Raw genomic sequence first — 24493 nt, 5'->3', positions numbered from 1 at the left:
AGAGGCTTTCTCTGGAAGGGCAGTGTTGTGTGTTTGTGTGTCTGTGACAGCAGCAGCTGCAGAGCCCCACCTGTTGACCTCAAAGATCAGGCATCACTTTTTTTCAAATTTTTATTGAAAAATCGACGGGGTGTGCTGTATAATCCCTTTTCAGAAAAGACGCTTCTCATACCTGTTGGCAGAAGAACCAGCTGTGAAATGAGGGCAGGAGGATGGAGGCAGGGGAGAGACCTCTATCCCAAGGACAGAGGAGTAGAGAGGGTTGGCCACTTACGAATGGAGGCTGTGGACACCACCTTCCACCTGGGCTGAGGATGTTCTCTTCTCAAATTTGAGCTCCCCAGAATACATCATGGCTCTGAAGAGGGGCAGATGTCAGATGTGGACAGCTGGCCCTGGGCCAGCCCCTCTACCCAAGGTCCCAGCTCCCTAAGCTTACCGGACTTGGGTCAGACTCTTGGCACCAATATCCTGGCAGGAGTGCTGGATGCCAGCAATCAAGTAGGGAACAAATTTGTGGATGGATCCTTTATCCTGAACAGCCCCAGACACCCCCTGGGCCACCTTGATTTTGTCTGCTTCACTGCAGGGAGAGGCAGGGCAACATGGGCAAAGTCAAAACATGGATGATGATGCTGGTACAAGGTTAGCATGGGGTAACTGACCTGCCTGTCCCACCTGAAATATCGGTTCTGGCTGCTGAGATGCTTGTCCATGGCATCAAGAGAACCCATACCACGGTATTTCTTTAGCCGGATTCCATCAGAGAAGAAGTACTCGCCAGGGGCCTCAGTGGTAGCAGCCAGGAGGGAGCCCATCATAACTATGGACAGAAGCAGTAATGGGGGAAGACCCGAATGGCATCAGGGAAGGAGTCCCACCAGGCTTCCTGAGTGTTGGGTCTCACCTGTGGAGGCTCCAAGGGCCAAAGCTTTGGCAATATGGCCCACATTTTGGATTCCTCCGTCAGCAATGACAGGAACACCAAAACGCCGCGCGTATTCTGACACCTTGTAAACAGCTGTTGCTTGGGGCCGCCCACAGGCTAGCACTGTTGAGACATGGAGGAACAAATGGAGGGCTGGAGTTAGTGGGGACAGGCAAGAGGCTCTGGTGCCACAAATCAGCATCCAGGAGCTCTCAGCTACACCTGCTAAGAGTCTTGTCTGGGATAGCTGCTGCCCCGTCTGCCTTAAACAGTACAAACAGCTGTGATGGCCTCCACTCACCCTTGGCGTGTGCGCGTGCATAGCCCAGGGCAGCCTCAGGCACGTGCAGTCAGCAGCCAGGAAAGCCCCACCCAATTGGTATCAGATGGGGTAGGGGTCACCGTGCAGTTAGTACCCAGAGACCCGCCCCTTGCTCCCTGCATGGTGGGCTGCTCAGGCAAGATCAGGGCAGTGGTTGTGTGGAAAGAAGAGTGGAGCCCAAAGTTGGTCCTGAAGCTGTGCCTACTGCAGGAGATGGGGGCAGAGCCGGGCCTACCTGGAGAAGGGCCTGCCCTACAAACACCCCAGAAAAGGAGGGAGCTGTGTTCTCGAGCAGCTCCCAAACCATGGTCTGTCATTCAGTCTGCCCTGCCCACCCGCCAGCACCAAACACCCCGGAGGCTACAGCTACAGTCAACCAAGCAGCCGGGCAGTGGGCAGCTGGGCCGGCCAGTGGGCCGGGCCGGACTTACTATAGCAGCCCGTGACAGTAGAAGGGCATTTGGGGCTGTGGGACTTTATGTCTGGAGGGATCTTGGGAGCCGCTAAATAAAACAAACAGACCAGAGTTTAGAGAGGGCATGGAGCAGGAGCGGGGAGGCCAGGCAGGGGAAGTGGCAGGTGAAGAAGGACGAGAGCTCGTCTTGCTGTTTTACCCATCCAAGGGGCCTGTGTGGCCCTAGGGTTGCCCCTACTGGAGAACTCAGTGTAACTCCTGAAAGAGCACTTGGCTCTGGCGCATGTGGGGCTAAGGGCCCTGCTAAAGCCTGGTCTCTGAGGCCTTTGCCAAAGCATTTTCTTACCTTCCTGAGTGATGCAGATGGAGCCGCTGCCCATTCCCACCCGCAGGGCATCTACACCAGCATCAATGAGGTTCTTGGCCTGAGCAGCTGTGACCACTGTAGGTAGGAACAGGGAAAGGCTCATGTGAAGGTCTACATGGGACCTAGCTCCCCAACTCTTGCCCCACATACTTCAGTGCCCTCTCTTGTCTCACCATTGCCTCCAATGACTTGGAGACTGGGGTATTTCTCTTTGATGTACTTGATCATGTTCATCTGGAAGATGGAGTTTCCCTGGGAAGAGTCCTGGGACAGGAATGTGGCCCCAGTGAGACTGTGGTACAGCAGCTGCTCCTACCGCCCCACCTTGCCTGTGCCGCAGCTCACCAAAACCACTACGTCAACACCAGCCTGGGACAGCAAGTCCAGCCGATACTTGTCATCCTCATGAGTGCCAATGGCTGCTCCACACAGCAGCTGCTTCTTGGCATCTTTGGAGGCCAGTGGGTAATCTCGGTTTTTCTTCAGGTCTGTCCGGGCAATGATGGCCACCAGCTCATCATTTTCGTTTACAATGGGTAACTTCCCTGAGGGTAGGCAAGACATAAATCAGGACCTTGGTCTTTGGTTCCTGAACCCTTCCTACCTTGAGGACTCACCCTTCTTGCTACGCTGCAGAATTTCATTTGCTTCCTTCAATGTGATGCCTGCAGGGGCTACCACCAAGTCTTCCCTCTTTGTCATGATCTATGAGAGAGGGGAGTTGTGAGGAGAGACAATAAGAGATCAGGCCTCCCAACAGACCTTGCTCAAGGGTGAGGTTCCAAACACCATCATGTTTTGACACCTGCATCCAGCCTACCCTCCTCAAGTAAACACAACAGTCTATCTATTGGCAAGAGTGAGAATTTAGGAGAAGTGACACCAGGTACACAGAGCACATTACCAAAAAAAAAGAGCCATACCAAAGCAATGACAAGAGGAGGCTTAAGTTGATCCTTGAGCACTGGCCCCCTCTGGGAGTGGCAAAAAAATGGGTATGCCTGCAAATATTTTGGCAGATTCAAAGCCTTTGGTGGGGAAGGGATGCAGGTGTCCTATTAAAGGGTCAGAAATTTGGGCATTCATACTTCCTGAACACCAGCACCCTCAGAGATGCCATTTGGGCAACAGAGTAGAAGCCTTCTAATCTTTAGCCTGGGCTGTCAGGGTTTGGATGTGGTGTTACCCACCTCTCCCAAAAGCCGGTCATGTTCTTCCTCCTTGAGAAAATCAATGTCCCTTGAGGAGATGATGCCCACCAGGTGGCTTCCCATCCGGCCTGTGTCAGTGATGGGGATACCACAGAAGCCATGCCGGGCCTTGGCTTCAAAGACATCCCTCACGCGATCCCTGGGACTGAGGACCACAGGGTCTGTGATGAATCCCTGCTCATATTTCTGGAAGAGGTGGTGAAAAAAGGTACTTCTGAACCATTTTCATCAAACTCTTGGTCTGAAGCCTGGGATCTGTGCCAACTCCCCCTTTGGCAGTGCCACAGGATCAGATCACAATCACAAAAACACTTCAAACCCAGAGCTAGGAAACATGAGTGGAATGTAGGCACTGTCCACGTGGTCCTCTTCTGCAGCTGTAAGACACGAAGTCTCAGGCTCCTCCTCGGGAAATGAACCCCCACAGTGAGAAAAAAGTGAGGAGAATAAATCACCCATCCCCACCACACTCCACCACCGTGAAATTCCCAGGAACTCATGATCCTCGCCCTTCTGACCTTCACTTTCCGAACTTCATTGGCCTGGAATTCTGGTGTACAATTGTGATGAATGAAGCCAATACCACCCGTAAGCTGCAGGATACATAGCAAGAAAACAGAGAAAAAGTGACAAAACTGTCATGATTGTATGCCTCTGGGAAAGATAGATGTGGCCCCTGCTTCTGCCCTCACACCATTGTGCTCACCGCCATTGCTATGGCCATCCCAGCCTCTGTGACTGTGTCCATGGGTGAGGAAACCAGTGGGGTCTTCAGAGTGATCTTTTTAGTCAGAGCAGAGGTCAGATCCTAAAGAAATAAAACCGACTAATGTGCAAAAGCACTTCATAGACCTCAAGGCAGTACCACGTTCTCCACAAAACAGATGCTTTGTATGACCTGCATACCAGTAAAACCCTTAATAGGCATCCACCCCCAAACACAATCTACTGTGGTAGCCGAGAGAAGACAGCAGCACCTTATCCAACCCTGACACTCAGGATCCTGTTCCTGTCCATACTCACCACTTGGTCTGCTGTGAAGTCGATGTACCCGGGGAGAATGAGAAAGTCACTATGGGAGGGGAATTGGGAATAAGGGTTAGGCTTACGGCAGCCTGAGATGCCATCCTCACAGATCATCTCTGAAGGCATTTGAGCAGAAAGGGCAATGACCTAAACCGAATATCACAAGCAAGGCAGAGGTAAAGAACAAGATAGAGATGGAGACAGGGGACCTTTTCTGCCACCAGCTGTCATTAGCACCGCTGGCAAACTGACAACTCCATGTGCCCAGGGAACGGAGTTCCTAGGCTGGAAATCCGAGACGCTACCAAGATGCCTTCTCCATCCCGCCCGCTTCAGACCTGTCAAACCAAACCTCGGAGACGAATATCTGGAACCCGCCTCCCACGCCCTACCTAAGCTGGCTCAATGGAGGCCCCACCCGGCCCCCCAACCCAAGCGCGCCGCCCCTCTCCTTGCCCAGGTGAGCCCGCGAGGCCCGCACTTGTAGGTGAGGCCGTCCCCGCAGTTGAACAGCTGCTGTGCCGTGAGCCCGTCGTCCGGCACGTAAGACGTGCCCCCGCTAATCAAGTAGTCGGCCATAGCTAGCGCGGGGAAAAGCCGCGTGTCTCCGAGGACGGCGCCGCAGAGGCCTCTGCTTTCTGGGCCGCGCGAATATAAACTCGCCGATATCGTCACTGCGCCATGCGCGTCGCTTACGTCACGACGCAGCACGCAAAGGCGGAGCCCATTGGCCTCTAGGGCGGGGCTGGCGGAGGTGCGCATGCACAGTAAGCCCTAACCGAGTCGCTGGGGGATTCGGCTGTTTCCCGTCGCAACCCCTCCCGCAGGACTTTGCCCTGAGCAATTAACAGGCAAGGCTTGGCTTCCACTGTCCCGCCAGACTCCTCCCAAATAAAGAGGCGTTGTTCACTAGCATGTTGAAAAGACGTGCTTGTCATTCTTAATAAACAACTAGATTAAGAATACATAAGAGAAACAGAGTGGTATCTTTATATGATACACAAGTGTATGTTACAAGAATTCCATCAGGCACAGAAGCCTCAGGTTTAAGGCCTCAGTGTTAGGCCGGGGTGGGGTGGGGGGGGAAAGGCATGGTAAAGTTTTTACTTTAACATCTAAAATGTCACTTGTCATAAAGGAGGGTGTAATAGAAATTGTCTTTAATAAATCATAATTGAAGTTCCCCTCATTTTCCTTCCATTAAGATGCTAGGTTTGTGTCTGAGCATGAAGAAAGAAAAGACCGTGGCTCCCCCGTGGTCAGCGAAGTCTGCCAGTCAGAGTGGAAGCCAGCTGGGGAGATTCCCTGGAGGGTCCATCCATCATTAATTCCATCTTTCTGGAGGAAGGGAAGGGGCCACATTTCTCCTAACAGTCCAAGCCCTTTCCTCAGGCCCCACACAAAAAAAAGTCAGCCAGCAACTTTCCAGGACATCTGGCTCTCAGGAAACCCTGAGCCCCTATGGGCTGAGGAGTCCCCACAGCAAGTTTATGAAGATGTACAAGGGGGCAAAGTTTCCTTTTACATTTGAAACAGAAGCAGTCTGAAAGGCTTCATAACTACACCAATAAAAAAAGAAAAGAAAAAAATGGAGGCCTCTTCTTTAGTGTGAAACTGTGTCCGTTTTTTTCCTGGATGGTCTCCCATGCACCATGGCTGAGGGGTCTCTCAGTGCATGGTGCTGGCGCTGGCCACCGCAATGGCCTCCTGAATTTCTCGTATCACCAGGATCCGAGTCAGCATCTGCCCCATCTGCTCTCTGCTGATAGGCTGGACTGAGTACCAGATCGGGCTGTTGGGGGCCACCACCGGCTCGGGCGTCAGGTAAAACGTGTCATTCCGGCCTTTCACACTCTGGGGGCTGGAGAATATATGGGTAAAAAGCTGGGTAAAAGCGACATAATCTCAACCTTCCCACCTTGAACCGCCTGGACAGATGCTATCTACAAAAGATGGGAAGTTCTGGAAAGAATGGTGGCATAACTCCTAAGCTCTGTGCAGCCAAGGCATATTGCCTCTAAGATGTCTCAACTTCTTGCTCCCCACCTCGCACGCTGAGTCCTCTGATTAGGCCTCCCTTGGCTCAGTTACTTGAGTCCAGCCATATCCCACACTGAATCAGTTTCACCACCTATCTATCTGCAAGTCTTTGCTTATGCTGTTTTCTCTACCCCATCCATTGATAATTTCTCAACTTCACTTATCTGATTTCTCAGCTTGCTGTGATGCTTCGGCCTCTACCTGGACTCACTCCCACTCCCAATGTTGTGCTGTACTTCTCTTAAGTACTTAGCATATGCCATCCTTTAACAGTTATTCATCCACTGATTCAGTTTATCAAAGGGCTACTGTGTGCCAGGCCTGCACTAGGTGCTGATATTAAAAGAAGTGAGTAAGACCCAAGAGTCCCTATATAATGAGGGTAAGAGGGGAGACAGACAGCAATCAAAACAGTTACATAAAAACAAAATAACAAGCAGTGGTAATGGCTAGGGAAGAAACAGCCAGAGGGAACAGGTAGGGAATCTGCAAATACTTCTCTGATAAACTTCTTTTAGGAAGAATGGATGGGATGAATAGGAGCTAACTGACCAAACAGATAGGGGATGGCATGGTGAGCCCAACAGAGAAAAATTCTGTGCAGAGGTCTTGAGGAAGGGAGAGCAAGATACCCTTCAGTAGAGAAAAGCAGTGTGACTAGACAGCCAAGAGCTATAAGGACAAGAGGTTAGCAAGGGCGCATGTATGAAAGGCCCTGCTGGTAATTAGGGCAGTAATTAGGATTACTGTTTTTCTTTGTAGAATAAAAGAAAACCACTGAAGGTTTTCATCTAAGTAACATAAGACCTACAATGTTGAAAGATCTGCTGGTAGTATTGTGAGGATGATACGCCCAACTGCAGAAGCAAGAAGACAGCAAAAGCCAAGGAGAGGAGCTCCCCTACACCTATGGTATAGTGACCAAAGGTCAAGACAAGGAAAACACAGGGCTATATGCTCAATGTGAGAGACACGGCCTCTCTGTACCTTCCCCCCCTTGACCTTCACCTCCTCTCCACCAAAATGGACCATCAGGGAACAGCCCTGGGCACATGTTTTGGGAAAACCAGTAAGTGTGCTTCTATATTTAGCCTTTTGGAAATCTGCTTTTACTTAGCCTAGGAATTGAGAATGCTTCTGTGAGCATGCATGCGCGCACGTACACGCAGATACACACACGCACAAGCAGATGCACACACACGCAGATACACACACGTATGCATACACCCACACCCACACCCCCAGTCACACTCAACCTCCTCACCATTTAAAGAGGTAGAAATCGTAGAGCTTGATTGGGCATCTCAGTGGGTTCTCTGGATTTTCCGTCTGCTCTGCATACATGTCATCTGTAACTATAAAACATACCCCCCACCACAGACATGGCATCAGACTGCCTTCACTTAGTCTCAGATTAGGAACCTCAGCCTTTCAGCCATCCCAACTAGGAAATACTGGGAAGGAAAAGGGTATGAGGCATGGGCGGTGAATATGAATGGAAAAGGCAGCTATCATTTCTGGGGCAGCTCTGCTTCTAGGAGAGTTTGAAGTCAGTGGCTGGCGAGAAGGGAAGGGAGCATTCCTATCTGGCAAGTCCCCATCTTCACACTCCTCACTAGCCCCTCAGGCACAAAGGCTGAGCAGAGCTAGTAGCACCTGTTTCTGCAACCCCTGCCTCCTTCCCTACCTTTCTGGCCAGTCTGGTGTATCCCAAGTGCCTTCAGGTACCGAATACTCGTGCTTTTATCCTTGGGATTAGAGGGGTTCTTCTTTGTCTGTCGTAAGACCTTGGAGAAGGCCAGCTTCATGTGCTGGTCCACTGTCTTCAACAGGAAGTATCTGCGCCACAAGCGAAAGCAAGGCAAAGGGAGGGGTGCCAGGAGGAGACCATGACTTACCCTCCGCCATCAGTGCTTCAGAGGGGCTGCTGCCCACACTCCCAGAATCTGAGCAGGCCCACACCCAAATACACTGTCCAGTGGAGGAGTCTCATAAAGGCTGATGGGAGGGACCTGGCAAGGCTGTCTGCCTTACTGGTTGCCACAAAAAATGTAGCCAAGTGGGGTGGAGGGCTTCACTAGCCCAAAGGCTCTCAAGTATGTCAAAGGATCTCAGAAGTCCATCTGGATAGTTTCTACCCTCTTCACTGGGCAGATGCCAGCAGTGGCTAAGCACGGAGCCTCTGGAACACTTACTTGGTATTAAAGAACATGAGGGTGGTCAGCAGGGTGGAAGGGGAGTGAGCCCCGAGCTGCTTGCACTCCCACAGCATCTCCTCAGTCACGTGGCTGGGCAGGACATAGCCTAGGAGGAATAGAGTACTGCTACAACAAGAGGATGGCAGGATGGGAGGCGTGAGGCACAGCGAGCACCACACAGGCATTTAAGTTTAACTGGAGAAGTCTTCCTGGGATATAACAGAATCATCTGGAAAGCGTGTTAAAACACAAACAGCTGAGTCCCAACCCAACTTTCTGAGGGAGGACCCGAAAATGTATGTTTTCAACAAGTTCCTAACACCACACTTTGAGAACCCCGGCCCTCCATTATCGCTCTCACTGGATGTTCATTCTTCCTCTAATCCCAGGTTAATATCAGGTAAAAGGACATCCCTCAGAGAGCTTGCAACACCCCAAAGTATAAATCAGCCTCTGCATATATGCAAACTTCTCTGAAAAGAGCGTAGAAAGCTTTCATCATAGCTTCCAAGGTGTACAGACTAGGGCCCAAAGAACTGGTATACACGCCTCTGTTTGTCTTTGTTAAACCTCTATGACATCCATTCTCATCCCCTCTGGAAATAGGGCAGAATGATATTCAGATCCCTTACAGGTCTCCCCCCCAGGGCAGGTTTTACTTTCATGAGCTAACTGAAAGCTGGACAGGGACAAAGGCAGTGGTTTGATCAAGAGCTCTGGACACGCAGGTCTATACCAAAAATGACACAGGTTGATCACCAAGCCCCCTTGATGTGTTCATAAAACAGTCAGTGTCCAAGTTTATGTGTATCAGGCACTGAGGACATGGTGAAACAGCAGCAAACACCAGCATTCTTCTACAGGAGTTTCAGGACTCTCCAGGCAGGCAACAAGGGTGGCACTTTCTAGAAGCAGGGGAAAACAGGCTGTGCCCAATACATTCCTTTCCTCTGGCCGTGACCAAGCTGACCCCGATTCCATTAGCACTCTTCCATCTCTTTAGGGCCTGTCTGCCTCCACTCTTCTATTCTGCGGCCCAATGGCAGTAAGATAAACTTCCTTTTGCTGCTGCTGTTTAGTCGTGTCCGACTCTGCGACCCCAAGGACTGTAGCCCGCCAGGTTCCTCTGTCCATGGGATCTCCCAGGCAAGAATACTGGAGAGGACTGCCATTTCCTTCTCCAGGGGATCTTCCTTACTCTCAGACAAATCTTAAGCAGGATGAGTGACAGTAGATGCTCTTCTAGGGAAAGGCTAGCCCTAGGAATGTTCCAGGCATACATTTAGGATTGCTCTATTTTCTCTGGGTTCTTTCTGCTACCTTGTCACTTCCCTACCTTTAATCACTTCTTAACAGAGCAGCTTAAAGGGAACGTCAGGATCTGAAAATCAGAACTCCTAGCGTGGGCAACAGGAGATACAGATAGAAACAACATATAAAAGCCTCATAGTTCTAAATCTGAACTGCAAAGTATCAAAATGTTCTATTTTATATTTATTTTTTTTAGTTCTGCCTAGAAACCATGACCAACCCAAGAAGCAATGAGCACCCCTACCACCCAGATGGTGGTAATGAAATACCATTTAACACTGAAAGGAACCAGCCTCCACGGAGAACTGATTGATTCCACACTGGGAGACAGAAAATGGCCAAGATAAGGCTTGAATATTTCTGGTGAACCAGAAATCAAGGAAGTAGGGCCATGCCACACAGACTTAAGAGCCAATTTAAACAGGCTCCAAATGGCCAGACAGAACAATTTGTACACTATTTAAGATACCAAGTGCAATGAATTGAATCATTAAATATGTTTAAATTAACTTGCTCACAATGATTCTTTAAACATACAAAAGAAATGCCAGCTGAAGGAAGCTGGTAAACCAACTCATTACTGTCAAAACTGCTAAACAAAGGAGAAGAAACAAGCCCTCATCCTGCTTCTTCTATGTAATCTCTACTGCTAGGAATTCAAAGAGTTGATGAGGGAAATTTTCACTTTGTATTTCAGCTAATAAGGAAGAAATAATAACATTAGAATACCAATGCTTGCAACTCCTAATGAACTAATGGATCCAGACATCATGGGCACCCACCTATGATGTAACCCTGCCAAGAAGAAAACACACAGAAAAACCAAAACCTGATTTATCAAGTCTTTATATGCAGCTACCAATAAACTGTAAATACAGGGGACAGAAGAATATGTTAAATTACAGCATGGAGATATTAATAGCAAAAATTAGACTGCAATAATTTAAAAGCCTAATTTCTTCCATAAATAAACTACAAGAAAAAAAAAAAAACTACAAGAAAAATAAGTTTATTTTTGAATTTAATTAAAAGTTAATTAAGAGTAAAACTAAACATTAAAAGATATCTATGCAATTTCAATGTGTGGACCTTATTTGCGCCTTGACTCAAGAAAAAGTGACATTTATGAGACAATTGGAAATGTGGAAAAGGGCAGATTTTGATGACATTGTGGACTATTCTTTTTTCTAAAAAAGTAAAATAACGGCATTGTGGTACATGAATTATGCTAAAACATTTATGGATAAAGTGTCTGGGATTTACTTCAAAATAACATGGGAGGGAGAAACAGATAATGTATAAATGGAACAAGATTTGTCATGGGTATGTGGGAATGCCATTATTCTATTCTGCTTATTTTTATATGTGCTTGAAAATTCCTTAACAAAACATTTTATAAAGTGAATTTTATACAGTCACACTTGGTCTGAAAATCCGCAAATCATGTACAGAAATTCACTTACTCAGGTGTCTAATGATATCTCCTTAGAGAGGCTTCTTTCCTAAAGCCCTTAACACTTTCCATTCTGTGTGCTTTGTCCTTCGAAGTACTTAATTATCATAAATTAACTTATTTATACAGTCTCCCCATATTAGACTGCAAGCTTCATTTTTTCACTACTGAATTGTATTATCTACACCTGGAACTGCCTGGCACATAGTAGGCACTTAAAAGGTATTTGTTTAAATGATACTTTTTTTTTTAACAGTTTACCAGTGATTATGATGACAGATGATAACTAGACTAAATCATTTCACGGTATACACAAACTATATCAAGTCACTGTTGTATACTTGAAACTACTAAGTCAATTATATCTCATTTTTAAAAACTTAAACAATCAGTATATATTTTATTAAGTGGTAGAGCCAGGATTAAAACTCATATATTTGTGTGGACATAATTTTTATGTCATCTGGGTAAATAAGAAGAAGCATGACTGGTGGATCCTAAGGTAGTGTAATATTTGGGAATTCAGCCATTCTAACAGGTATATAATGATATATCACTGTATCCATGTATGTATGCACGTATGTATCAATATTTATGCAAGTCACACATGTGGCTTGCTGAATCTCAGTCCCCTGACCAGAGACTGAACCCAGGCCACAGCAGTGAAAGCACTGAAATCTAACCAGGGAACGCCCATCACTGTTGTTTTAATTTGCAACTGACTGATGATACATGGTAAGTATCTTTTCATATACTTATCTGCCACCTTCTTTGGTGAATCATGTGTTCAGATCCTTTACCTATTTTTTAACTGGGTTCTTTCTTTGTTTTGTTATTGTTGACTGTTAAAAGTTCTTTATAAATTTTGGATATCAGCCCTTTATCTGGTATGTGTTTTGTCAAGATTTCCTCCCAGTTTGTGGCTTGTCTTTCATTCTCTTAATAATGCCTTTCAGACAGCATAAGTTTTTGCTTTTTAATTTTTAATAAAGTCCGACTTACCAATTTTTTCCCTTTCATACGTTATTCTTTTTATGCCGTACCTAGAAAGTTACCACCAGACCTAACGTCACCTAGATTTTCTCCTATTTTACCTTCTAGCAATTTTATAGTTTTACATTTGGGTCTATGATTCTTTTTTAATGTGGCTGTCCAGCTGTTCTACTAGTGTTAGTTGAAAAGACCATCCTGGGAATTTCCTGGAGTTCAGTGGTTAGGACTCGACACTTTCACTACATGGCCCGGGTTGAATCCCTGGTCAGGGAACTAAGATCCCATGAGCTGCAGAATAAAGCCAAAAAACAGAGAAAAAGAAAAAAGGACTATCCTTTCTCCATTAACTGCCTTTGCCCCTTAGTCAAAGATAAATTGGTTATACTCATGTGGCTTTATTTCCAGACTCTATATTCTGTTCCATGAATCTGTCTATTCTTTCACCAAAGACCTGCAGGCAATGTTTACAGCTGCTTTATCTATAACTGCCGAAACATGGAAGCAACCAAAATGTCCTTTAATTGGTGAATAGATAAACTGTGGCACATTCATAAAATGGAATACTATAAGAAGCAATAAAAAGAATAAAAAAGCAATAAAAAGAAATGAGCTATCAAGCCATGAAAAGACATGCAGGAACATTAAATGTATACTGGTAAGTGAAAGAAATTAATACTAAAGTATTCCAACTATATAACATTCTGAACAAGGCAAAAGAGACAGTAAAACAGATCAGAGGTTGCCAGAGATTCAGGGGCATAAAGGGAATTAAGTAGAACCTTGGGGATTTGAGGGCAGCAAAACTTGTATGTGATACTGAATTGTAGGTACATGTCATTAAACACTGTCAAAATCCACAGAATATGCAACAGAAGGGTGTGAACTCTAATGTAAACTACAGACTTTAGTTAACAATAAGGTATCAAATGTTGGCTCCTCAATGTTAACAAATATACTACACTAATACAAGATACTAGTAACAGGGGAGACACAGTATGATGGAATACATGGGATTCCTTGTATATACCACTCAGTTTTCCTGTAAACCTAAAACTGCTCTTAAAGAATAGATTATTTTAAAAAATTATAATAAACAGCTCAAACATTCTTCTGTGAAACTCATGTTCTTTCCAACACAATATGCTGCCTAGGTTATTCATGGGTAAAGCAAAAATTATGTTTCATATATGCAGAGAAAAGCCCTATATATAATTAATCTACAGATGAAATAGTTCATAATTTGTAACTTTTGCAAGGATCCTAATTTTAATCAATAAATTTAAATAGAAAAAAACAGAGTAACCACACCACAGTCTGCATGCGCCCATGTCCTTGCCACACCGCACCAGCCAGGTTCCCTGGTGAGCCATGCCCCTCCACACTGGGCCAAGCAGCACAGAGACCAACGCTGGGGCCTGTGATTTAGAGCCTCCTCACCCACATGCTATTATCACAGCAAGCCACACAAGCAGCTCATCTTTTTAAACCCAGGTTCAAAAGACATCCAAGGACTAGGAAGATTCTTACCAAGTGGAGTGACTCGGGGCTGAACGTCCTTCAAAACTTCATGCAGCCACTCCGTGAATCGAACATAATAAAGATCGGAGAAAATGTCATCGACCCGTCCGTTCTCAAAAAGATACTAAAAGGAAAATAATCAATAAAAGCTGTTGGTAGACTCTTGACAAGATATTGAGGGAAGCAAACAATTTTCGAGCAGTACCCTCACCTCTCCCTACCCATTCACTGAGTCAAAACTGTCCAGTGTGCAGCACTTCTACAGAATACTTCAGTATGGGAACCAACTCTCACAACACTCTTGAAAGCTGGTCAATGGAGCAGATTTTGTGAATGCTACTTCACCCAAGCAACGCACTGTCTTACAGTAGCAAAAACACACGATGCAGGCTCCAGGGTCAGTCTCTTACTACCTATGGTGTAAGTTACGTAACTCATGTGAGTCTTCTAACTTTGGGGGCTCAGTTTCCTTGTTTGTAAATGGAGATGACTATGCCTACCTTGCATGAGTAAGAGAGCATGGAATGAGACAAAGCATATACAGTAATTCAGCCAGTGCTCCAAGTGACTGCTAAGAAAGAGTAACAAAATGGGAGATGGGTTTTTCTCAGGCCTAAGCAACTGGGTGAGTCCCAATCAGCAGGTGTTCTTCCATCACACCGTGGGCTTCTCTACAGTAGCATTCAAACACTCGGAAATCCCCCTCTGGTCTCTGAAACTGCTGGTCCTAAAATGAACTTCCCTGTTCATCTTCATCTTAGATATCCTGAAAACCTAACTAAAGTTGTATATTCTAGCTAGACTCTTTCAAATAATTATTTTGCATTAATGCAGCAAACAATGAGAAAATGAACTATATGTCAGCACCAGACTCTGTTCTGGAAAAATTGCTTTTCTGCAAACTAGATGTTTACTTTAACAAAAAGTGTTACATAAATGTTTCATGATTTTTTTTAAAAAGTCTCTAATTTAATATATCAGATATGTTAATAAACATTTCTCCAGATAGAGGGATTATTTTATTATCTTATTTTCTAAAGTGAACATGTAGATCTTTTCCAATTTAAAAAAAGTGTACATTTAAAAACATTTCCAATTTTTAAAAAATGTACATTGAAAACCTCACTATATAGTTGGAAGACAGTACCTTCATTGTTACCACTTTTGTCATATTACTAACTTGACTACGCAGCAAATACCCAATGGGAACACAAGGCAAACAGGTTCCTATGAAGCTCTGTTTCCTACCTTTTGAATACACAGGAAAATATAGTACAGCACATCTGGGTCATAGGGTTCACCTTCTCCATTTCGAGCTTCCCGAGTCATCAGACAGAGCCCATAATTCAATTCAGCCACAGCAGAAGAGATGAGATCTTCCTGGAATCGTAGCAACTGACGCCCTACAATACAAGTCCCAAAGGTCAGTAAGGGTCCTGGCAACAGCCATTTCTTTACTGGTTTCTCATATCCCTGGAAGGAGATTACAGAGCAGACACCACCCATCAAGGCGCTGGGGTGAAAACAATCACTTCTATTGTGATCAAAACTAGCCTACAAATACAATAATCCTCTTTGCCCTACTACTAAAAGGGTTCCCTTCCCATCTCACATATCCCCCAATTATAAGGGCCAATGAATGAAAGCAAAAACACAAAACCCACTCTCCGTAATATGAGGAAGTATATGAGGATGATGCTAAGTAAGAGGGGTCCTTAGAACACTCACTACTTTCTATCTCCTCCCAGAAGTCTCTGCCCCAGAAATCCATATGTACAAAAATGCCTGATCTTGGGCACACCCCACAAATCCTGCTTGTTTATAGAAGGTCCAGCCTGCCTCTTGTCTGGGATTCAGCACACTATTTCAGATGGCACGCTCAAGTGCCCAGAGCCAAGGGATACACTTTCCTGCCATCTATCCTCCTGCTGCTTCAGTGCCACTGCATTTCACATAGAGTCCAACCCCCCTGCCCTCCCGAACACTTACTCCCAATGGGTGCCAGTCTGTTCTGAGCATCCTTCTCAAGCTCGGCATTCTTGGTCTGCGCCCAGTTTTTCCATACTTCAAGCCCTTCTTCTGGCTTCAGAGAATTTGGAAGCAGAAGTTCTGGGGAAGGCTGTGGCTGTGACTGTGGTTCAACTTCAGCAACCTGGACAGTTTGAGCCTATGAGAGAGAAATCATCAAAACACGTCAACAAGTCCTTTGACAAAACTGCCAGAAAAATGCTATAACTCTTCTAACTAAAAAGCTGCTCTCTTGCTTGCTATCCTAAACTTTGGAGTCTTGTTCTTTATTTCAGAGACAGCAAAGGCTAGTGCAAAGCTTCTTAATCTTGACTGTACTTTTGAATCTCTTATTTTAAAACACCAATACCTGAGCTCCACCCCAGAATCTTTTTTTAAAAAGGTATCAGTCTTTTTATTTTTTTTTTTTGGTATCAGTCTTTTTAAAATCTTCCCGTGTAAAAAGAGAATTCTAATGTTTAGTCACCGCCCAGAGCTACTGGCACAAAGCCAGTAGCCCACAGCACTGCTCATCAACACCATGGGGATTTTATTAAAACGTGGATTCTGATTAGAAAGATCTCAGGTGGGACCTGAGATTCTGCATTTCTAAGAAGCCCCCAAGGAAGGGAGCTGGTCTGCAGACTACACTTTCAGTACCAAGTGTCCAGACTGTTAAACTTAGTTGCACCTTAAAATCATCTGGGCTGCTTTTAAAAAATATCCATGCCTGGGCCTTTGTCCCTAGGGATCCTGATTTACTTGGTCTAAGGTGGTGGCCTGCCATCGGTTTTAAAAGCTCTCTGGGTTATTCTAATGTCCAGTCATGGTTTAGAATTATCATGTTCCTTCTCAATAATACTGCTTTGGCTCATAAGGACATTTTCTGAAGACAGGAGCTTCCCGCCTCCAAAGCAAGAGCAGTCCCATTCTCAATGGTCTGAAAGCCGAACTGTGCAGACAAAAGGGCAGAGAATGTCCATAACCCTCAATCACAGTCCCCATCAGGCAGGACAGACAGCAACACAGATACAAAGCACAGGTTCTTGGGTCTCACAAACCTGTCTACATTGTAAAACAAATTCCCTTGAACAATATTCTATGCCAGGGCCTACCTAAAGGGCTGAAAAATGCCAAATCATTCAACTTGAAGGCTAAACAATTAATACATGACACATACATTTGCTTATCAATCAATAAAAATAAAAACTATCCTACTAGTTTTGATACAAGATATATTACTAAACAAGGAGATAAACAAATACCAGTGCCAGACTCTTAAATGTCTATCGATCCTGGAGCTCCCCTCCCAACACACTTCTCAGTTCAACCACCATTCTTGGTGAGTCTCCAACACTTTCCCTGTTAGGATCTCCACGTTTGTGGAAATGATTGCTAACTACTGCCCCTAAGCTAGACCACGCCTTAATATACTCAATGGGAACGGTGTACGACTGAACATCTCAAAGCCACCTGAGACTGCTACCTAGGGAGGGCATTCATCACTGCCAATCCAGAAGTATCCTCCTCAGACTCTCCTCCCTGTGGTTCAACGGCAACACCATCCACCCAAGGAAGAAATCCAGGAGTCTGACAGGATTAGTAGGTGGAAGCAGTGCTTCTCTACTGTCTTATCAGCCAGATTCCCTTCAGTGCGCTCCACTCACTAAATTTAACACTCCCAACCACCCTAACAACCAAAATTCTTCCACACACATTTAAATGTCTATCAGTGGGTAGGGGAAATAGAAGTTTCATCCAGGTTGAAAACTACTGATGCAAGTGCACCCCTGGTGTAGAGTTTTTCCTATTTAAAATGGAGCCCTTAAAGAGTTGGGAAGTGATATAATCCTCCATTTCAAGAATATTATTCTTGATCTATAGAAGATGGAGTAGTTGAAGTAGCTGCTGGTGGCCAAGACCAGGATGGCGGCAGTGAAGTGATTTAAAAGATTCTAAGAAGTTTGGTGTCAGAACCAATGTGGCTTGTTGATAAACTGACTGTGAGGAGGAAGGGAATGCAGACTCAAGGACTCTGGGTCTCTGGCTTACATAACTAGGTAGATGATGGTATCATTTTCTAAGATGAATAGTTTTCAATAGTGGTAGAGGAGATGCTAATGAAGAGCTGAGACATCTTTAACAAACACAGGTAAATAATAAGTGGGCTGCTGAACGTATAGTAAGGGTTCTAAGGGGAAAGGTACAGTTTAGAGATAAAAGAGCTGTGCGTCACTGCAGTACATGGACTGCACACAGGTTAAGACATGGGCTCCAGAACCCACCTATCCAAGACTGAATGTCAACTCTGCCACTTGCTAAAAGGTGACTTTTATCTCTGTACCTCGGTTTCTTCATTTGTAAAATGGAGATAGCAGTACACACCTCTTAAGGTTGGTGTGAGAATTAAATGAGTTATTACATGTAATACTATGGACAGTGCCTGGCAGAAGATGTCAGTGATTATCACCTTCTGCAGCAGTCATCTACAGGATTCTGAAAATCATGGCACTGGACAGAAATCCCCTGGGGGAGAAAAGAGCATTAGTACTGAGCTCTGAGAAACATCAACGTGTATGGTTCAGACAGAGGAGATGGAGACTTCAGCAAAGTCTCCTGAGAAGGACAAATAACCAGTAGGGTAGGAGGAAATAACATGGAAGTCCAGAGGAGAGTTTCAAGAAGGCAGGCTTGGTCTGCTCTGCTGTGTGTTGCTGCAAGAGAGATAAAAACAGACATGCCTACTGGATCTGGCCATGGGGAGGTAGGTCAATTTGACAAGAGCAGACCTGGTAATGAGCTGGAAGAGAAAACTGGTTAGCAAGGAGAGACAGCCTATGCAGATGATGCTTGTGAAAACTCCGGGAATAAAGCAAAGTGGAGAAACAGGGGAACAGACGGAGGTGGGTGTGAGGTCAAGGGAGGGAGGTTTTGCCACAAATCCGGTTTTAAAGACAAATTATAAAAAAAACTTTCAAAAAGGGTATGCCAGGTAAAGGAACACATCTGCTCTCCCTAGGGTCAACTCACATCACAGCATAATTATCTTGCCATGGGCTATGAGGGCTCCAAAGGCAGAGGCTGTCTTATTTTCTCTGTTCCCCAGAACCTAGAACAGAGCCCAATAAGGGGAGCAGAGGGATATCTGTGGTGTAAATGGGCAAGCTAATCTTTCCTGCATGATGGGCATTCTTCCCAATATTTCTTTTTCTGGCAACAATCCTTGACATATGTCCCTATAAAGGGACATATGTATCTCCTTTGCTAAAGGAGATACAGCCTCTGAAGAACACGAAGAACACAGGCTTACTAAAATGGAATCTAGAAAAAGATTTTCCAGTTGAAGGGCCCAGATGTGCAAATTACTAGCAGAGCCTATTGAACAACAAGAGCCCTGAACCGCAAACTGGATCATCAGGAGTGCAGAGGAGAGGCCTGACGTGCTCCATCCCTGTGAGCAGAAGTTCAGCACAGTGTACCATGACAAGTCTCTGGATGGTCTCTCCTACACGTGCATCTATTCCACACACCACTATCTGATTCTTCTGAGTACCATCACTCAGGCAGGATTCTGGAAAATTTTCCCACCACAGACCATACCAACTCTTCACTTTGGGAAGACAGTCCCTTTGCCCCCTCCCCTAACTCCTCTCCCAGTTTTTCCTACTCTCATGTTAACCTAGACATACCCCTTGTGTCCACCCCTAGCTCTATATTCATGCTGCTCCATTCTGTCAATCTAACCTATAAACAAGAGATCAAATGCCAGTTTTTCCATAAAGATGCTTCTGTTTTAACCCCGAATGATTTCTAAATTCCCAGCCTGACTTTTGTGTTAGTACACACTCACTTGGTTATGTTGCTCTATAAACAGTTTATAAAGAAACAGAAATCATGCATGCGTACTTCCACTAGATTATCAGCCACCTAAAGCAATGACTGTCCTATTCGACTCTTAGGCCTGATACTTGGATTTTAACAGATCCTTAATAAAGTCACCTAAGATTAATACACTGCTGCCTCTATGAAACCACTCAGTTAGCTTTGGCTTATCCAATCATTTACGGCTTGAGTTTCTGAGTGTGGTCCCTGGTCTAACAGTTCTTTGTTTTTGCCAGTTCCCTCACATGCATTCCCAGAGCACATATGCTGAGGCACATTACCTTCAGCAGTCTCATGAGACCAGAGGCTCTACATCCAGTCTAAATGTCTGCTAGACAAGGGATGAGAAACTTTACTAATAGTCTTAAAAGGTGGATCTATGACAGCCTCAAGAAGACTAACAATTAGCAAAAAGAGCCAAGCAATTTTAAAATTAAAATTTTGACAGTTCTTTTAGCAACTTTTCTATAAATCTAAAATCATTTCAAAAGTTAAAAAACTTAGCTCAACACAGGTGCCATGACAGAAAACTCATTAACAATGACTTATCTTACTACTTTTAAGGAACATAAAAATATCACTGAAAAGTCCCACTTGTAAAGATCACTTATTTAAGAGTCCCAAAGATGATCACTTTTTTCTTTTTTTCAGCCATGCTACAAGGCTAAAGGATTTCAGTTCTCTGACAAGGGACTGAACCCATGCCATCTGCAGTGGACGCAGAGAGTCCTAACTACTGGACTACCAGGGAATTCCCAAAGATGATCACTTTAACAGGCCCACCAGGAAGTCTTTTAGATCTCCTAATTCACCTGTACTATGTCCAGTGTAGTCCATCTTTAGATGACAACTAAAGAAGGAACAATTTAACAGCTTCTCCACTGTAATGAGTTTACAGCCTGTGTGCTCAACTACAGAGGTTCCATTAGATCTGTTCATTTGCAATGCAGAAAGCAGCTTCTGAGACAAAAGTAACACTTGGGGTGACCCATTAGTCTCAACCTAGAACTTTACTTTTCCTAAAAAGAGATCACAAAAAAGCACTCCGAACATTTACCCCTCAAAAGCAGTTTCTGGTCATTCACCTCCAGACACCAGGCTAGAATGCCTGCCTACTCCATAGCCTAGCCCCTGTTACCTCTCCCCAATCCTAATTAAAATACTAAATACTGTATTACTATTGCAAGACCAACATCACTCTAGTAAACAAGCCAGAGGTTGCCAGGCACATTTGGTGTGGCACTGGGCCCCAGAGAGGCAGGCTGCCCTACAGGTTAAGTCTCACTTACTGAACAAGTAACCTGGAGCTGCTGCTGCTGCTGCTGCTGCTGAGGCGGCGGCGGCGTCTGTTCCTGGGGGGTCTGTTGCTGTGGCTGCTGCTGGGGGTCCCATATATGGACAGTCTGAGCTGTATTCTGATATGTGCCTGCCACGGCCTGCACAGCCACTGGAATGTGGATGTTGCCATTCATGAACTGTGCTGGAAAGAGAGAGTTTGCAAGGGTCTGCACTACCTCTTCATGGGAGTTTTTCACTACAGACGTGGTGCCCACCATCTTCTCCTTGTCATCCTCCAGCTTCACAGCTGCCAGGGCTGTGGGTGAGCCACTGACGTGAACTGCATTGTAGGCTTCCTGGGGAATGGCAATGTGGGTAATGCTCTGCTGCTGAGGGTCCCCCCGGGGCTGGGCAGAGTAAACAGGTATGGTCCAAGTTTCTCCTGTAGGGCTAGTAATGGTCCCAGTGGCACTGTACAGGTGGGCACTGTCTACCGTCAGTAAGTCGGGCCTCAAAGACACGTAACTCTGCTGCTGGCCCTGTGGAATGGCCAGTACGGTGGCCACCGGCTGCCCTGAGATGGCGTAGGACACAGTGATGGGCATGTCCACTTTGCGCTTCTTCACTGGCTGGAGGACACTGGCTGTGCCAACCCGCCGCTCCCCTTCCCGAGGTGAGCCCTGCTGAGACGGTGGTGGGGAAAGGGCACCCACAGTCTGGATTTGGATCTGCTGACCCCCAGCAAGAGACTGGCCAGCCACCAGCTGAGCCTGGATCTGCTGGTGCGGGATGTGCTCCTCTGGGATCTCTGGAGCCTGGATCTGCTGGGCCGCCTGCATGTGCTGCACCTGGATCTGGGCCGCCTGCAGCTGCGAAGGGCTGGGGCTCTGTAGAGATGGGGTCTGGATGGAGGGGGCCGCCGGCTGTGCTGCTTGGCCTTGGATCTGCACCTGGACGTGGATGGGCTGCTCAGCAGGCTGGTGAACGGTGAGTTGCGGGGAGAGCTGCTGAGCCGAGACCTGCTGCGGAGACTGCTGTACCTGTACCTGTACCTGTAGCAACAAGATGCGGCAGTGAGTGAACCAGACAACACGGAGAACCCAGTCCCGAAGGGCAGAGATCTCATGCAGGAGCCCTGTGTACTGTGAGGAGGAGGGGCTGCCATAGCCCAGCCTTCTGAGGAAGCCGTAATCTCTGAACATGCCGCGTTCAGAGCAACACTCAGCCACCTGAGCGCATGCAAGACTATCACATGAGAAATATCAAAACTTTTGCTCATTTCTTACCTTCTTTTTAAAAGTCACCCCTTTTGTTTTTGCATACTCATATAGTAGTACAAGTATACAATGTATAAATATATACTTAGGTATGTATTCAAAAAATAGTTTATCCATGTGGTTAGTGATTGAAAGCGTGGGGACATTGTTCTAAAGGGTCAGAAAGACAAATACATTCCACAGGCTTTCAATTCCCAACTCAGGATCAAAACTACTCCCACCACAGACAAAACACAGTAGAGACAAAATGCTTGAAATCCCTTTAGGAGACATCTCCAATTTTGCTGCTAAAAGGCAGGCACAGATGAATGATTCTTTAGAGTGCTTATTTACGATACCTTTATTTTACAGGAGAAGCCACTCAATTCCTGATAACTTAATCTAACTAAGGTGACTATATCCCAGATCACACATTTCTGATGATAATGAAGCTCATGTCTTACTGCTATACTTCAGCATACAGAATAGCATGAAAGGATGCTACGCACAGTATGCAATTTTAAAACAGAGAGTATTTTTCCATCAGACATTTATCTAAATTATTCTGAATGCATGTAGGAATTAGGAAGGTAGAAAATAAGAAGGTAGATCAGTGATTGTATACATCACAAAAGATAACCAAAGATGGTGCTGGACACTGGCTGTCCACATAAAAAGAATGAAGTTGGACCTCTTTCTCACATCATACACAGAAAATGGGAGAGGATCTGAACAGACAATTCTCCCAAGAAGAAAAGCAAATGGCTGGCAAGCACATGAAAAGTTGCTCAACATCATTAACTGTCAGGGAAATGCAAAGCCAAAGAAGATACCATTTAAACCCACTAGGACGACTATAACAAAAAAACAGATAACAGGTTTCCCTGGCAGTTCAGTGGTCAAGACATTCAATGAAGCAAGCATGGGTTCCATTCCTGGTCTAGGAACTAGGATCCCAGATGCTGTGTGACATGGTCAAAAATTAAAATTTAAAAACAAACAAACAAAAAAAACACCACACACAATTTTTTAAAGGATAAAAGATACTGTAGGCACATATACAAAAAAAAAAAATTGGAATTTTCATGCACTGCTGGTGGGAATGTAAAATTGATATAGCTGCTTTGGAAAAAAAAGTCTGGCAGATCATAAAAAAGTTAAACATAGCATATGACAGAGATATGAAAAACAAACCATATGACCCAGCAGTTGCATTCCTACGTACATACTCAAGAGAAATAAAAACTATACTCACAAAAAATTGGACATAAATGTTAATAACAGTATTATTTATAGTAAGTGAAAAGTGGAATCAACCCAAATACCCATCAACTGATAGATAAATAAAATGTAGTACTTCCATACAATAGACTGTTGTCTAGTAAGAAAAAAATAAAATTTTGATAAAAAGCTACAACACAGATGAACCCTGAAAACATTATGCCAAATGAAGTTAATCACAAAAGACTACATATTGTATAACTGCATTTATATGAATGTCGAAAACAAGCAAATCTACAGAAATAAAGTAGATTAGTGCCTGTCCAAGAGATAGGGATTGGGGGAAATATGAAGTAATGGCTAAAGCTACAAGCTTTCTTTCCGGGGTGATGGGATTGTTCTAAACTTGATGTGATAATGGTTGTACAACTCTGTGAATAGACTAAAAACTATGAAGTCGTACACTTTACATGGAAATGAGTGAATCAATATGAGAATTATATATCAAGAAAGCCATGACTAATTTAAAAAAAAATTATAGGCAAGGAGGAGTTATATAAAGAGCATAGATCTTGAGAGCTGACTTGAAATGCTGCTGTACTTTCCTGGCTACGAGTCCTTGAAGCTTCTGTTTCCTGAGGCACAATAAAAAGGGCCTACCTGCTCACTTCCTTACAGAGGGGTCATGAGCATGGAATGTTTATTGACATATAGCAGGTGTTCAAAAAGTTGGTTTTCTTCCTCATAAGCAGTATTTCTTTACACCAGTGAGTCTCAAAATGTAGTTTCCAGGCAAACATCATCATGACCCATGCAACTTGTCAGAAATACAAACTTTTAGGTGGAACAATTGAAACAGAAACTCTAGGGAATGGGATCAGCAATCTGATGCATGCTCAAGTTTGAGAATCAGTGCTTTACACCAAGGATATAAAGGAAAGTATGAAGCCAATTACTAAAGAAGAGCTGCTTTTTTTTTCTGTTCTCAGGACCCTTTTAAAAAATGACTGGGGACTCCGAAGAGCTTTTGTATAGATAGCAATATTTACTACATTAGAAATTAAAAC

General features: G+C 44.9%; 2 protein-coding genes across 7 annotated transcripts in view; both read right to left on the bottom strand.

The window, feature by feature from the left end:
- Positions 1-75: 75 nt before the first annotated feature.
- Positions 76-4954, bottom strand: IMPDH2 (inosine monophosphate dehydrogenase 2). Of its 3 annotated transcripts, XM_020916165.2 has the most exons (15): positions 4751-4954; positions 4267-4315; positions 3950-4051; positions 3762-3836; positions 3223-3429; positions 2650-2737; positions 2378-2577; positions 2206-2296; positions 2012-2107; positions 1682-1753; positions 908-1051; positions 679-823; positions 440-583; positions 275-358; positions 76-172 (listed from the first exon to the last, which is right to left on the bottom strand). In XM_020916165.2, the coding sequence occupies exons 1-15, from the start codon at positions 4846-4848 to the stop codon at positions 151-153; spliced, it is 1617 nt and encodes a 538-aa protein (XP_020771824.1). In that variant the 5' UTR covers positions 4849-4954; the 3' UTR covers positions 76-150. The 3 variants fall into 3 exon arrangements, with proteins under 3 accessions (XP_020771824.1, XP_020771825.1, XP_020771826.1); XM_020916166.2 differs by lacking the exon at positions 1682-1753 and having other exon boundaries at positions 4751-4952; XM_020916167.2 differs by lacking the exon at positions 4267-4315 and having other exon boundaries at positions 4751-4838.
- Positions 4955-5236: 282 nt separating this feature from the next.
- Positions 5237-24493, bottom strand: part of QRICH1 (glutamine rich 1) — a 41350-nt gene continuing 22093 nt past the window's right edge. For all 4 annotated transcript variants that reach the window (XM_020916163.2, XM_020916164.2, XM_020916161.2 and 1 more), the window contains 8 exons: positions 20961-22001; positions 15772-15949; positions 15031-15185; positions 13792-13906; positions 8505-8613; positions 7997-8148; positions 7574-7664; positions 5237-6130 (listed from right to left, as the gene is read on the bottom strand). In XM_020916163.2, coding sequence (XP_020771822.1) covers positions 5938-6130; positions 7574-7664; positions 7997-8148; positions 8505-8613; positions 13792-13906; positions 15031-15185; positions 15772-15949; positions 20961-22001 — 2034 coding nt within the window. In that variant the 3' untranslated portion in view covers positions 5237-5937. The remainder of the gene's footprint in view (positions 6131-7573; positions 7665-7996; positions 8149-8504; positions 8614-13791; positions 13907-15030; positions 15186-15771; positions 15950-20960; positions 22002-24493) is intronic.

This window comes from Odocoileus virginianus, chromosome 26 (assembly GCF_023699985.2).
Source record: "Odocoileus virginianus isolate 20LAN1187 ecotype Illinois chromosome 26, Ovbor_1.2, whole genome shotgun sequence".
NCBI classification, from domain to species: domain Eukaryota; kingdom Metazoa; phylum Chordata; class Mammalia; order Artiodactyla; family Cervidae; genus Odocoileus; species Odocoileus virginianus.
Note: the sequence above shows the minus strand (reverse complement) of the source record. Positions and strands in the feature narration are given on the sequence as shown.

Excerpts from the sequence above, each read along its gene's own strand:
- IMPDH2 (XM_020916165.2), bottom strand. The coding sequence starts at position 4,848 with ATGGCCGACTACTTGATTAGCGGGGGCACGTCTTACGTGCCGGACGAC. Across the intron at positions 2,578-2,649 it reads TCTGCAGCGTAGCAAGAAGG|GGAAGTTACCCATTGTAAAC; the intron begins GTGAGTCCTCAA and ends GCCTACCCTCAG. Across the intron at positions 824-907 it reads GGCCCTTGGAGCCTCCACAG|TTATGATGGGCTCCCTCCTG; the intron begins GTGAGACCCAAC and ends TTCTGTCCATAG.